The sequence below is a fragment of the Gambusia affinis genome, linkage group LG20 (genome assembly GCF_019740435.1).
Source record: "Gambusia affinis linkage group LG20, SWU_Gaff_1.0, whole genome shotgun sequence".
Taxonomy (NCBI): domain Eukaryota; kingdom Metazoa; phylum Chordata; class Actinopteri; order Cyprinodontiformes; family Poeciliidae; genus Gambusia; species Gambusia affinis.
The window spans coordinates 571111-587540 of NC_057887.1; the positions used below are offsets into that span (position 1 = coordinate 571111).

At 37.9% G+C, this 16430-nt stretch overlaps 1 protein-coding gene across 1 annotated transcript in view; it reads left to right on the plus strand.

Moving 5' to 3' along the window:
- The first annotated feature begins 791 nt into the window (after nucleotides 1-791).
- Nucleotides 792-16430, plus strand: part of arhgap23b (Rho GTPase activating protein 23b) — a 517086-nt gene continuing 501447 nt past the window's right edge. Inside the window, exon 1 of the mRNA XM_044102016.1 lies at nucleotides 792-1169. Within this exon, the coding sequence (XP_043957951.1) occupies nucleotides 1161-1169 (9 nt within the window). The 5' untranslated portion in view covers nucleotides 792-1160. The remainder of the gene's footprint in view (nucleotides 1170-16430) is intronic.

Sequence of the window (16430 nt, forward strand, 5' to 3'; positions counted from 1 at the left end):
CATAATAACAACTTACTGCAGTGTGCACAGAGCATTACAAAAACAAAGAACGGCTCTCAGTGAGAGTACAGTCCTGTAGTTCACAGTGAAGAGCCATTTAGAAGAATGGACTTGTTTGTGAATGTCACATCGCTATATTCCAGACTTTGGCTACAGCTTTGTCACAAATGTGCAACACGTCAGTCAACACCCCCAAAATAAGCACAGTAAGTGACGGCATTTATCATCGGATATGCAAGATATTGTACATATTGTTAGCAAAGCTAGCGTTGTACAGCTAGCTTTAACTTTACTGCTCATGCGGACTGCTGAGCTGAAGCATTCGCTTCAGTAACAAAACTATTCAAATCCAGTTCACTCAAAATAACTTAGTCTTGTACCTTTCTCGGGCTAAACGTGTACATATTTGAGTTATTCTGTCTCCCAGAACAGCTTATTGGATTTATGCCTCCTAGCCTCAAACACAGGACAGACATGTTCACACCATGCTGCCATCTAGCTGCTGCACAACAATGTTATCTTCAGTTTACTTGGGTGTTGGCAAACAAAAATGGAACTTTCTAGCAGAGAACTAGCTATCTGTCAGTGTTTTTCCAGAAACCCACATCCACATCAGTGTGTAAACCTGTGAGAACAGAGTGACAGCTGCTGGGTGAATCCAAATCACCATAAGGTCACATGGTACACACAAACACACACATCCTTCTGATCCCTCCCCCTCCCTTCTCTCTGAGTTCCTAATGCTGCGAGGGAGAGCAAAACAGCAGGAGGTTTTACAGGGGGAGGAGGAGGCGAAACAGCGGAGAGAGAGAGCTGAGTGAGCAGGAGGAGGAGGGTAGGGAGTGAGCAGAGTGAGGACAGATTAAAACCAAGCAGGAATAAAGGGAACACCATCATATTCTCCTTGTTTTAGTTGTCAGCAAAATGGATTGGTACACCACAGACACTGTGGAGAGGAAGTAGCTGATCAGACAGGGAGGAAAAGGAAAAAAGCTGGAGCAGGAGGGCAGGCTTTCCAGAGGAGGATATGTGCTGCAGCGTGTGGGTTACCAACACTTTATGCATTACGGCAGTGAAATGTGTAAAGTAACCTCTAACATCCCAGTCTCGCAGCTGATGATGCAGAGGACTAACAGTGAGAGGATTTCCTGCTGAACACAATGGCCCAGGTAAGAAGAACTTTACTCTTTCACCTTTCACATGAAACAAACCTGAAGAAATGATCATCATCGCTGAACTGAGTTTCATTCCTCTTGCCTCAACCAAATCTGATATAATGAACGTAGCACATTTTACAACCCATAGTCCTGCTCTGCAGGAATGTTCATTAATGTCTAATATATTGCAATTATGATATCATAAAAATCTGTGACATAGTAATTCCTGAATTACAATGTTATAATGTTGCCTGATTCTAGTTTCACAAAGTTGAATCAGGCAAGTTTATGAAATTGCCTCAACAATGCTGCCAATAGATGAAAACCCAAGGCTTAGTTATCAGGTTATATACAGAAACAAACAGTGTAGAATAGCATTGCTATTTGATAATAGCAATTATAACAAACCCAATGATGATCTTTTCTGTTTCTGTGCTCATTTGCAGTTTTGGGTTTAATGTGATGCATTTTAGTTAAAATCACTGTAATAATGATTTTGTACCTTGAAAAAGAGTAGTGGGCAGAAGTAAAATGTGAACAAAAGTGTGGAACTGTACAAAGTTTTCAGCAATTCTGTCAAGAATTTCTTCCATTTCCAATGTCCATCATTATTATCAGCTTTATTAAAGGCACCAATAGGTCCACATGCCAATAGGTCCTTCTTTGTCCATTTATCTTTTGGCTGGGATGAGGATCAGTGCTTCAAAATCAGAGGTGATTGTCTTGAGCCAAAAAAAGGGGAGGATCTCCTGCCCTAAGTGGAGGAGATTAAGTATCTTGGGATCTTGTTCACGAATGAAGGAAACATGGAGCAGGAGATTGACAAACGGATCGGAGCAGCCTCTGCAGTGAAGTGGGTGCTGTACTGGTCTGTTGTGGCGAAGAGAGAGCTGAGTGAAAAAGCGAAGCTCTTGAATTACCGGTCAATCTGGGTTCCTACTCTCATCTATGGTCATAGGCAGACAAAATGCTTGTATAGCCTATAGCATGTCTGGGCTGTCCTATAGACATATGATGAGCAGCTCAGTCATCCAGGAGGGACTCATAGTAGAGCTACTGCTTCTCTACATTCAGAGGAGCCAGTGGAGGTGGTTCGGGCATCTAGTCAGGACACCTCATGGATACCTCCCTGGTGACCCAGGACACGCTGGAGGGACTATGTTTCTCGGCTGGTATGGGAATGTCTTTGTCTAGTCCAACAGGCTGGGAAAAGGGAAGTCTGGGCCTCCCTTCATAGGCTACTACCCCGTGACCCAATCCAGGATAAGGTGAAGAAGATGGATGGATATAAATGTATATATTTATTTTATCATCAGCTCAAAGCAGTGAAACAAGATTATTTTTAGGTTCGTCTTTGAGAGTGAGAGTCTTTTTGTACCTGAGCCAAAGTAGAGGGATTATTTTTAGTCAGTTAGCTGAGCTACTGCTGCTTACTGTGTGTTAGCTCTGCGTATGTGGTCATACCAGAACTCATACCCAGACTTAAATTTACAGAGTGCACAGAGAAATTTTGTAGCCTTTTGACCCAAACCTCTCAACATGTATATAGCTGCACTATAATGGTGAGATGAACATGAAAGGTCCATTGTGTTGTCAAAGGTTGTGTGTTTGTGTGCAGAAACATCAGGACATCCTGTTTCTGCTTGTGTGGACAGAGACGTATGAGAGGCCAGGGACCAAAACTTACAAACTCTCATACATATACTATCAGCCCCGACTGCAGATGAGTTTAACAGGGGGGCATCGGCTTATTTCGGGGGGGCAAAATAAATATGTAGCAATAATATTACTCAAGTAAAAGAAAAAGGTACAGTGCAGTAAAACTACCCTTATAAGTACCCTTTTTCCAAAAAAAGTTACTCAAGGGAAGTACTTTGTACTTTGAACACAGACAACAGATACATACAGGTACTGTATTGGTATTAGCTAGTCATCTTTTAGCTAACATTACCTGTATCCAACAGCATTACTCAATTCAGGCAGTTAGTTTGTGGAGAAAAAACTGCAAAGTTATTTGCATTTTACTGGTTTGCAACCATGAGTCCAACACACAGTGCCCAGCAGCAGCAGGTCTCCTGCACAGGTGTAAACCCAGCGGGAGCATCTTAGCACTCATGATGTGTTTAAAGGCAGCTCGGCAAAGCAGGTTACGATGTGTCAACGGATTAAACAGTTCTAACCGCTGAAAAAAAATCACAGAAGACACAGATAGGGGACATGGAGAAGTCCCTATTGTATCAAACCGATAGAGGAATAACAGAATTGGCCACTTAAAGGTAAAAACTACAAACAGCTTGCAGTCTAGGCGGGGCACGTATACTATCAAACTATTTTTTTTATCCTGTTTTAGCAAAGGAAATCTGACTAAACAGGAAGGCCTTTTAAATTCTCATTTCCTCATTGGTCTGCATCGACTCCATTGCTGCTAGCTAAATTTGTGCTACAAAGGGTCAGATGGCTAGGCCTGTCAAGATAACAAATTTTGCTGAGCGATTAATTGTCTCAGAAATTATTGCAATAAACGATAATATTGTTTGAAAACCATTTTAAACTGATGTAATGGCAATGACATAATAATGCAAGAGATATCCTGCCAAAAATAAATTCACTATTTTCAAAAGAACATTTAACACTGGAACTGGAAAACAACAGTGGAAATAAAAACTACATTCAACCAAAAAGAGTACAGATTATAAAGTCTGTACACTATATTGCCCTTCAATAATCATTAGATTTAGATAGAGAAGATGAGCATATCCGAATTCCGAATACCTCATGTAATAGTTCACACTACATGATTTTTTTCCTTATGACAATCTTAGAACGTCCAACGTTTTAAGACTGGATTTGCTATAAACGTCCTGTAGTGTGTGGTGTGTTCTGACTGATCGGGTCCAGTCGGTAGAACATCGTGGCCGCTCTGATTTAAATCAGGCATATTCAACATGTTATATTGTCTTAGCCAGTTTATCACTGCAACATGTGGTTATCCCCGACTGGGAGCGTTAACGCAACCTGTTGAATCTGACAGGTAGTCAATCAGAACTATAGTTCCCTTCCGTGCTTTCTAAGAGAAAACATGGAGGGGAATCCCAAACAGCTGACATGGTAACTTTTCATCTGTTCTTCGTTAACGTGACATAAATAGGTTATAATGATTTTCATTCAGTCAGGACGTTATGTTGACACTAGAGCCACATGCATTGCAGTTAGATTGTAGTATAGCCTGGTTTGCCTGGTTTTAAAATTAGTTAACTGGACTTGTAGCCATTATTTTGTGCCCATTGTTGGACACCACACGACACGATCAAACTCGATCGAACCATTATACCTAAGCTTTCTGTCGGCTAATGTGTGATCTCACACGATTTTGGAATTATCGGCCAACGATTAGCCGATTAATTCCAAAATTGTGTAGCTTGAACTGGGCATTACACTAAGAAAATGAAGAAAGGAGAGGTCAGTGGAGAGCACCGGAGTTGAGCCTTTTTTGATTCAGTGTCATCAATACAAAGAAATAAAGGCAGGAAGAAATGATAAAGCTGATAAATTAAAATGAGGTTGAGAATTTTCATTTATCGTGTGATTAATTGATTTATTGCTTATTGCGACAGGCCTACAAATGACATCATTGTATTTGGGCTTTGACTTTTTGTTGTTTTATTTTGATTTTTTTAAGGCAGCCATGTTTTTGTTCCTTCTTTTTCAGAATCAGATGACTATTCTCTATGTAAGTGATAGGGATGATGTTAGACTTTTTTGGTCTGGAAGAAGAAAAAAAAATACATATTGATCTGTTATTTAAGCTTCATAAATCAGATTCCCCAATCACAAACTGTGTTGTAATTATATATTGTAATTATACAGCTATTAGTACTTAAGAATCAAGTCCATCTTTATTTTCTTCAGTTCCTGTAGTTTTGGAGCTAGAGTGTTTCAAATGGGTTCCAGATGCATAAAAAGTACTAATATGGGCCTTCCATGAAGTTCCATGTATCAAGTAAAGGTTTCAGAAATCACATATTTGTTTATATATATTCTACTAGTAGTTTAGAATAATCTAGTCCATGTTTGAACTGTCTTTGCTTGTAGTTTTTAAAGTAGAACAAACTAAAGATGCTCAAGATAGTGCAATATCAAGTAGTGGCCTTTTAGCCATTTCTGGAATTGGAAGCTGCAGAGGGAAGCCAAATTCACAAATTCAGCTTTGTTGCCTCAAAAATGTATTAAAAGTAAAGTAACAAAGTCTCTCATTCTTACTTGGTAACCAAAATCTAAAATTCACATCAAATAAATGCATCCACTACGTAATTATTTTAGGCAAAGAAAAACACAATGTTAACATCTAGGGTAAAAACCGATAAAATCATAACAAATTTGTAATGGTTTTATTGTTATTGTTTGATGGGCTTTAAATTTGAAATGACAAGCTAATGCCATGAAATGCTTGCTGTAACAAATAGGATGAAATGCAATGTCACACTTTGGGCTGCACAGTGGTGCAGTTGGTAGAGCTGTTGCCTTGCAGCAAGAAGGTCCTGGGTTCGATTCCCGGCCTGGGGTCTTTCTGCATAGAGTTTGCATGTTCTCCCTGTGAATGTGTGGGTTCTCTCCAGTTAGGGTAGGTCTCTCTAAGTTCTCCCTAGGTGTGAGTGTGTGTGTGCATGTCTGTCTCTGTGTTGTCCTGCCACAGACTAGCGACCCCGCTGGAGATAGGGGTTGTCGCTGTTTTGTGTTATTTTAAACGCCAAGAGAATCTGTCTTTTTCTAACTTTTGTCACTTAAAAATAAAATAAAAGTAAGTCACCAAACAGGTTTCCAACACGTTGTGTGTATTTATAATTTTTCATTCCTAGTATGAGAGGATGGAAATTGGCTGATAGCAAGCCGCCAAAAATTAAGACTTCCTGAAGAGATGAGAGAGTAGACTTTCTGGTAAATCCTGTTGTAATGTAAAATATAACAGATTGCTAGTATACTACATGCTATCACACATAACAATTTTTGAGAATTTGGAAAAGTTGCTGTTTATTTTCCAAAGTTATGGGGGGATGATAGGAGCAAATGGATATTTCAGCTGCCTGAAATTAATGCTCCCCCGCCTTAAAATGGGAACAAATTGAATTACTTGCAAGTCTTTAACTGTGTTTATTCCTTTCATCATCAACAATAAATCATGTAAGTTTGAAAATGTGTTCTTCGTTCTTTCTCTAACATGGACATGATCATATGAGGGTTTTTTGTTGTTGTTTCAGAGAAATCGATCAGAAGTGAAAATGGTCAGGGTTAGGGTCTCTTCGGCTGCAATGTACGCTCCCGACATGGGGAACAGACTTTTACCGGGGGACAGAATCTCGCACAAGACCGGTGTTAGGTGTTATGCCGAGAATTGCATCCCCTGTCGCGGGAGCGCGCATCGCTATAAACTCTCGCATTTTAACGAGGAAACGGACTGAAATATGACCGAAGACGAAACTTTTAAAGATATTCGTAACATTATCACGTTTCTTAACCATGTAAGCCTTATAACGGTGGGTTTTATATCGCAGATTAATTGAAATAAATACGGTTGTTACACATTTATTGAGACAAATGAGTCGAACGTTTTTCAGTCAGTGTCTGAAGAAAATGCTCTCCGCATTTGGTTTGAAATTTCCAGATTTTCCTTTTAACATCATAATAGCTTAAAGTATTACAAAACAGAAACCCTTTATGTAAAACATTTTATATCATGCTTAACTGTCTAGTCTATTAATGTAGAGGGGATGCATTTTAATTACTGAGCCTGCCAATATTTGTATCCCTTGTCTACTGTTGCTATGAAACGTCAGTAGCACAGAGAATAAGTGTCATTACGTAGAAAAGGTGAAGTCCCTCTTAACTCTTCGTTTCTTCAAGTTAGCAGAGGGATGCATTTTCTGGCATAGCAAATTATTACCTTGCCAATATATGTAGGCCTTATATATTTTCCACAAATATAATTCTACTGATACAAAACTTATACCAGCAGTTCATAAAACAAGTCTGATTGTATAGAAAAAAGTAATTTCACTCTTAACTCTTTATTTCTCCATGTAAGCAGGGGATGCATGTACAGCAAAGCCTATTATTAGCCTGCCAAAATATGCATGCCCTATCTATTTTCCTCAAATCTTATCCTATTGCTATGAAATTCATACCAGCAGTTCATAGAACTACTCTGATTATGTAGAAAAGGTGAAACCCCTCTTAACTCTCTATTTCTCCATATTAGCAGGGGATGCATTTTACAGCAACGCCTATTATTAGCCTGCCAAAATCTCCATGCCTTATTTATTGACCTCTATATATGAAATTGATGTATTCCTTATTATTATCATGTAAGCTGGTCAGTTATGATGTCTTTAAAAATGTCATGTGAATGAAAACTGTCTGTACTGTTGTAATTGTAAATGGTTCCCTTTCTTACAAACTTTAATTTATTAACAGCATCATTAAATATGAAAGAATTTCAACTGATGGTTCCATACAGTAATTGTATTCACTTAAAAGTCACACTTGTCTATATGACCAGTGTCCTTTTTATGGTATTGCATGTATCCAACAAGGTGAGAAAAACTAGAACAATTATTGTTTATTATAATCAAAAATGTCATAATTGGGTAACTAGGATGTTAATTTAGCATTCTATCCTCTCAACAAGAACATTTATGAGAAGCAAAGGAATGAAAGTGTCAAGATGGAAATGTGAAACAGTTCAACATCCAGCAAGATGTGGTTTCATGTTGTGTGTTTGCTCTTAAAGTAAGTGATGTTTGTATATATATATATATATATATATATATATATATATATATATATATATATATAGTTACTTATATTTCCTATGTAATGTTGAACATTGTCTGTTTACAAATTCATTTATATAACCTTTATATGCACTGTTCTGTCACTTTCCACATATATGTATATCTATCTATGTCTGAAGATAGATAGAATTGTATATCACTATATTTGTATACATGCTAGTTTATGTTTTTGATGTTTTGTTGTGAAAAAAAGAATAATATGAAAGTGGTGGTCTAATAATCACAACTAATGCATTAGATTAATAGCATTAGATTAATTGCCATTAATCTAATGCTATTTTGCATGAGTAGAACTTTTAAGATGATGAACAGCTTTGGCTAAGTTAAACTGTGCATTTCTGCCAGAAATATAATGTAGTTTATGAATTATATTGCTTTATTACATGGTTGATTTCTCTTAATGACAATGGAAAGATTCTGAAATAAGTATAGCAAAACTGTTTAATTATTCATAAATGTCATGACCTCTACTTTGACAAATATTTTATCTTTGTAGTGTGTCTACTGTTAATCTTCTTTCCATTTAAAAAAAATATATATATATTTGTCGTTACAGTTTGCAGAGTGACCTGAACTTTCCATCACCAGCAGAAGCTGTTAATACCATGAGACTCAACATTTCTTCCACACTTCTTTCAGGATCAGGTGTCTTGAAATGTTTTTATTCAGTTCCCTTGTGCTTGGGATACTATGTTTAGTGTAAAATCATGTACGCACAAAAAAAATTGTGTTAGGTCAACTATTTTATCTAATTAGAAATATTAAAGCATTGAACTTTGCAGATGTGTGAAGTACAATCATGTTAGTGTTTATGTCAAATTCAATTAGTGAAGAACATTTCAATACACCTGGCCTTGATCTCTAATACATAAATTACACATAACAAAGCCCAATGTAAAACTGTTGATGCAAAAAACATAATAAACAAACTTAAAATTGTTCTAGAATACAATTACACCTTTCGTGAGTAGCTTTAATGTAACATAAAAAGCAAAAAAGGATTTGCAGTTTGTGAAAGTACAAAACTGGAATGAGCTGTATCATGTGAACCCTTATATTCATTACTGTGTTTTTATAAAATTAACATTTACAAAATGACAACTTTCACAACATATACATACATATATATGTAGACATATTAACATTTTCTGAATGCCATTTTTATACTTTCAGTCGCATAAGTTGGAGAAAATTATAAAAAAGTAAACACTCAGTGATACTTTCTTTTACCATAAATCCCAAAAATACCTTAAATACATATGTGTTTCAATTTATGAATAGACAGACACCATGTGATCCTGCCTAATATGCCAATATGATGTGCAGTTTCTATTACTTGTATCTGTTTATGAGACCAGACATTATCAAAAAGGGATGATTAGAAGACTGAGACACACACAGAGGATTATTGTTGTTCAACTTTCTAAAGAGCACTAACAAATGTAATTATTTAAAATAATAATAATAATAATAATAATAATAATAATAATAATAATAATAATAATAATAATAATAATAATAATAATAATAATAATAAAAAAAGAAACGGAAAAAAATTACCGTTAAGTTTATTTTCTAACATTGATTTAAAGTTGCGGTTTGTTTTTCTGTAGTTAGTGGATAAACTCTGCAGACACTGTGGCAGTGAGGACAAAGAAGATCAGACGTGGGTAAGACAACAATGTAATGCATTGAAAACTAAATTCAAGTAAACCATATACCCGTGGTCCGCAACCAACGGACCTCGGTCCGGATACGGACCCATATGCCATCCCATCCGGACCCGGAATAAATTGTTAAAATATTTGTTAATTTTGACGGGAGAATTAATTTTAAACCGGAGCATTTATTTTTTTTCCCTATCTGACACAAGTGCTTTTACCAGCAAGGATTGGAAGCTACAAACCAATCGCGTGCGAGTCATACTAACCACGTGGTTCAACTAGCGAATCAAATCGCCAGCTTGAACTCAGCGCGAGTTGTATGAGCAAACCGAAGCAGAGGTTTGTAGCCAGGCACAGACATCCACGCAGTGTGATATAAGGAAGAGGAGGTGAAAGGCGAGCGAAAAGCGATTGAAGCGAGAAATGCAGGGTGATACAGGAAGACAGGGCGTGAATTACAGTCAGAAGAGGTACAAACACTATGGCGCTTTCTAAAAAGAGAAAAGTAGATGCCGAAAATCGAGCGTTCAACACGGAATGGACTGATGCATAAATGGTCATTCTTCCACCCGCGAGCACGAAACCAGTGTGCCTCATATGCTCCGAAACCGTGACGCTTATTAAAAGTGCCAACGTCAAGCGTCACTATGAGACTCAGCACAAAGCATTTGACCAATCATACCCCCCTAAGTCCGAACTCCTGACGCAGAAAATTCGAAGTCTCACTGCCCAATATGATCAGTCCACCAGGGTATTAAGCCGTGCTTTCAGCGCAGAACAGCGTGCTAATGAATGTTTCCTCCGTGTTGCTTGGGTTTTAGGGAAACGCAAAATGAGCACCAATGAGCATCTGCACATGTGCATGAGAACGGCCCTGACCTCCTTCAAGCCCAGATTTAAAATGTTGGCAGGGCAAGTCAAATCTGTAAGAGAAATAGTTCAGGTGTTTTGAGAGTTGTTTTGTTGAGCAGAAATATTGAGATTGTTCAATCAAAAGGAAACTGAAGCTGCTATTTTTTCTTAAGCACTTTCTTTATTTTTGAATACATAATTTAGTTATTTTTAATTTAAACTGCAGCCACACAATGTTATCCTGTGTTTCAGTGCTAATAAACTTCTTTGAAATTATTTTAACCTGTATTATAATTTTTTTTAACACCATGTATTCCGATATTGTCATACTACAAATAGACGATATTGCGGACCTCTGCTTGAGGAAATTTCTTTGAACTGGACCTCCTCACAGTTTTCTTGAATACCCCTGCCATATATCATCCTTAAAACAGCTGCAAAGTATTGAGATATACAAAGGTTTTTTAAGTACAGTCGTAAAACATTAAACACAGTTGTTTATGTTCCCAGAATTTGTTCTTACCTCCATACATGTCAGGAACATGCATATTTTGGCAGGCTCAACATCCATATTGCCAAAAAATGCATCCCCTGCTAACATGGAGAAATAAATAGTTAAGAGTGACATAACTTTTTCTACAAAATCACACTTGTTCTATGAACTGCTGGTATGAATTTCATAGCAATAGGATAACATTTGAGAAAAATAGATAGGTCAAGCAAATTTTGGCAGGCTCAACCTCCATATTGCCAAAAAATGCATCCCCTGCTAACTTGAAGAAATAAAGAGTTTAGAGTGAAATAACTTTTTCTACATAATCAGAGTAGTTCTATGAACTGCTGGTATGAATTTCATAGCAATAGGATAACATTTGAGGAAAATAGATAGGGCATGCATATTTTGGCAGGCTCAACATCCATATTGCCAAAAAATGCATCCCCTGGTAACATGGAGAAATAAAGAATTAAAGAGGGATTTCACCTTTTCTACATAATCAGAGATGTTCTCTGAATCACTGGTATGAGTTTTATATCAATAGGATAATATTTGAAGAACGTGGAGAGGCCATGCATATTTTGGCAGGCTAATAATAGGCTTTGCTGTACATGCATCCCCTGCTTACATGGAGAAATAAAGAATTAAGAGTGAAATTACTTTTTCTATGCAATCAGACTTGTTTTATGAACTGCTGGTATACATTTTGTATCAGTAGAATTATATTTGTGGAAAATATATAAGGCCTACATATATTGGCAAGGTAATAATTTGCTATGCCAGAAAATGCATCCCTCTGCTAACTTGAAGAAACGAAGAGTTAAGAGGGACTTCACCTTTTCTACGTAATGACACTTATTCTCTGTGCTACTGCTATACGTTTCATATCAACAATAGACAGGGGATACAAATATTGGCAGGCTCAGTAATTAAAATGCATCCCCTCTACATTAATAGACTAGACAGTTAAGCATGATATAAAATGCTCTACATAATGGGCCTCTGTTTTGTAATACTTTAAGCTAATATGATGTTAAAAGAAAAATCGGGAAATTTCAAACCAAATGCGGAGAGCATTTTCTTCAGACACTGACTGAAAAACGTTCGACTCATTTGTCTCAATAAATGTGTAACAACCGTATTTATTTCAATTAATCTGCGATATAAAACCCACCGTTATAAGGCTTATATGGTTAAGAAACGTGATAATGTTACGAATATCTTTAAAAGTTTCGTCTTCAGTCATATTTCAGTTCGTTTCCTCATTAAAATGCGAGAGTTTAGAGGGATGCGCGCTCCCGCGACAGGGGATGCAATTCTCGGCAGGCATGCGTTTCTCGGCATAACACCGGCATTGTCCATACTAGTCTTGAGTTTCTTCACCAAGGCGGGAAAACATCGCCGATGAAATGCTATCTAAAACCAGAAATAATACTGTGGCTTTAGTAGCTCTTCCATTTCGTGGCTGCAAAATCTACCCGTGCCTGGTTTACGGGCCATGGTTCTAAATTGGCCAGCCAACTCCCCTGTCCTTAGCCCCATAGAAAATCTGTGGGGTATTGTGAAAAGAAAGATGCAGAATGCCAGACCCAAAAACGCAGAAGAGTTGAAGGCCACTATCAGAGCAACTTGTGCTCTCATAACACCTGAGCAGTGCCAGAAACTCGTCGACTCCATGCCACGCCGCATTAATGCAGTAATTGAGGCAAAAGGAGCTCCAACCAAGTATTGAGTATTGTACATGCTCAGATTTTTTATTTTCATACTTTTCAGTTGGCCAACATTTCTAAAAAATCCCTTTTTTGTATTAGCCTTAAGTAATATTCTAATTTTGTGACACAGAATTTTGGATTTTCATTTGTTGCCACTTCAAATCATCAAAATTAAATGAAATAAACATTTGAATGCATCAGTCTGTGTGCAATGAATAAATATAATGTACAAGTTACACCTTTTGAATGCAATTACTGAAATAAATCAAGTTTTTCAAAATATTCTAATTTACTGGCTTTTACCTGTATACACATACACAACACGCAATATAAATATAAATGCATAAAAAGATAAAGAAACAAACAGTACAAAACGAGAAATAAATAGACATCATAAGATGGTTGCAGCGACTGGAGTTGTCACAGAGTAAACAGAATTTACATTTTTAACAGAGTGGTGTCAAGAGCAGAAGTTCTTATGCCTTTGAATTTAGTGCCATTATTGTCATCGGGTAGAAACTGTTTTCAGGCGATTTGTCCTGGTTTTTATTGCTCTGTATTTCTTGCCTGATGGCAGCAGCTGGAAGAGACCATGGTCAGGGTGTGAAGAGTCATTTAAAATCTCCAGAACTTTGTTGCGGAGCCTGGAAGTGTAAATCTGTTCCATGGTGGGGAGGGGGCAGCCTATGGTTCTCTCTGCTGCCCTGACAACCCTCTGGAGCGCCTTCTTGTCCGAGGATGTGCTGCTGCCGTACCAGACACACAGACTGTATGTGAGCACACTCTCTATGGAGCAGTGATAGAAGGCCTGCAGCAGGTCTGAGGGGAGACAGTTCTTCTGGAGGATTCTCAGAAAGAACAGTCTCTGCTGTGCCTTCTTCAGTAGCTCCTTGGTGTTGGTGCTCCAGGTTACCTTGTCCTCCTGCTCCATGCCCAGAAACCTGAACACTGGGACCCTCTCCACACAGGTCCCACTGATGGTGAGAGGCTGGATGTCCATTTTGTTCTTCCTGAAGTCGATCACCAGCTCCTTTGATTTGGAGATATAGAGGAGCAGGTTATTGACTTTGCACCACTCTGACAATTGCTTCACCTCATCCTGTTCTCCAGCTCCACCTTCCTGTCTGAGATGAAACCAACAACAGTCGTGTCATCTGCAAACTTTATGATCTTGTTGTTGAGGTGGTTGGAGACACAGTCATGAGTGTAGAGGGTGTAGAGAAGTTAGCTGAGCACACAAACCTGTGGGGATCCGGTGTTCAGGCTCAGAGCAGTGGAGGTGTGGGGGTCCAGTCTGACCCTCTGGGATCGACCTGTTAGGAAGTTCAGGATCCAACTGCAGGTGGCTGATGGTAGCCCAACGTTTACTAGCTTGGACACCAGACGTTGGGGGAGTATAGTGTTAAATGCTGAGCTGAAGTCCACAAAGAGCATTCTGATGTAGCTCCTCTGCTTCTCTAAGTGGGTCAGAGCGGCATGAAGTGCTGTGGATACAGAGTCCTCTGTGGACCTCTTTGCTTTGTAGGCAAATTGGAGAGGATCCAGCTCAGCAGGCAGGCGGGCGAGGAGGTGACTTCACACCAGTCTCTCGAAGCACTTCATGATGATCGGTGTGAGTGCCACTGGACGGTAGTTGTTCAGGGTGTTAAATTCATTACAAGTCAAATTCAAAATCTTTATTGTGTTTTTACTGACATTGCTCTGCAAAAAGTGTCCATGCTCCTGTTGGTTTACTGAGTTGTCCAGGACAAGTTTATAGCTTTTATAAATTTTTTATTTTTTTATTTTATCAATATAACTATCACATATTACATTTATAGCAGCCATTTTGAATTAGAATATTAGAGTTATAAACTCCAAAATTCTGAAGTGTTTTACACCTTCAGAATCCTCTCACACGGATACATCAATATGCTTTTCACTAGGCAGTTTGAAGTAACGTGCTGGGCCAAGCAGACGATGCCTTGTGGTCAGAGGAGCTGAAATACAACCCAGCTCTCCATTTGAAAGACCATTAATCTTCCCACTCAGCTTCAGCTGCTTGAAAACAAACCTAATTAGTTTCCAAGTGGAATATTCATTTTCTGTTTGTGTGTTTTCAGGCAGTTGTTTTTTTTTTTTGTTTGAAATGAAAAATGAGAAAACAGAGATTCGTTTTACATTTATTAAACCAAAATTGGATAACGAGCTGAGCTGTTATCCAATTTTCCATTTAGTTCACAAAAGAAAAATGGAAAAAACAAATAACAAGCGCTGAATTTTGATTTTCATGATTTCATTTCTGACAAGCTGCCTGACCCAGAAGTGGCTTTCACAGGGTCCGTATTACACAGACATTATACAGGCTGCCGACGGACAATCTTGTTCATTTCACACTATAATATTTCCTGCCAACCGCAAGTCAGTTTAAGTAATGCTCCTGTGAGAAACAAACAATTCCAGACATCTGGCATCCAAGAAAAATTAGTTTTTATTTTGAAAGAGACAACAGAGGGGCGTGGCTTTCCACAACATACTGCAGCCATAACTCCCCTGTCTCCGGACCGGCAAGATGGGAAGATGAGGAAAGTACAGAAGACACTGATAGGGATTGCATTGAGGAGAGCAGAAGAATAAAAAAATCCAACTATGAATCTTATAGTAAGATTTGATGAAGGAGAAGGGGTTAAGAAGATTGATCCACTTAAGTTAGCAAAAGCACTTAAAGCGCATGTTGGAGAAATTAAACATGCTAAAATATTGGGAGACAGAAATCTTCTGACTGGTTGTAATTAGCAAGTTTAAGTGGAAAAGGCAAAGAAACTTGGGTGGGTGTGCAAAGTCAAGGCTAGAACAGTTGTTAGAGCAGGTGAAAAAACAAATAATGGAAGAAAAGGAGTTATCACAAGAGTGCCTTTAAGTGTAAATACGATAGATTTAGTTGGGAATATTAAAAAAAGAAACAGGGAAGTAAAAGGAGCACGAAGACTGTTAATTTCTTGCACTCGACAACAGTTTCTGTCTCGACTTTTTCTGGACCCTTTGTCAAAGTCCAAACCTTGTTAAAAAGAGAGAACAAAACAGCTTTATTTCATCTGTACAGACGGAGAACTCAGAAGATAGATCTGAGATCTGACTAGACAAAGGAATCACTTCTCTATATATACTGTTTAATGCCCTTTGCACACAGACAGGGTGTCATCGCTGATATTCTAAAAACGCTTATCAGATTAATACACATAGTGAGAAAAATGCAACCTTTAGTTAAAAACCAGTTTCAGGGAGAATATTCTGTGCCTAATAATAATCACTCAGCCGTTGGCTCTGGTCTGTCACTCTGGAGGTTTGATAGTTATTTATTTATCACACTGGAGCAAACTTGTGAAGGCTAGAAAAGAAACAATGACTCTGTAAGTCTGAGTAAAATATAATAAACTGATTAAACATTGTTAGATTAACATTAAATAAACTTCTAATAAAAATAAACATACTGTGAATAATTATTTTTATTCCACACTGTGTTGGTGGAGTTTGAAACAAAAGAAGTGCCAAAGGAGGTTTGCTTTGGTTTGATAAGATTTAGTGTCAGGGAATTTGTCAGCTGAAGATGTTTCAACTGTCAGGAATTTGGCAATGTTGCAAAAATGTGTAAAGGAAAAAGGAGATGTGCCCGAAGTTCTGGAGACCATGAATATGAAAAATGTGGAGTTGGAGTTAAACCA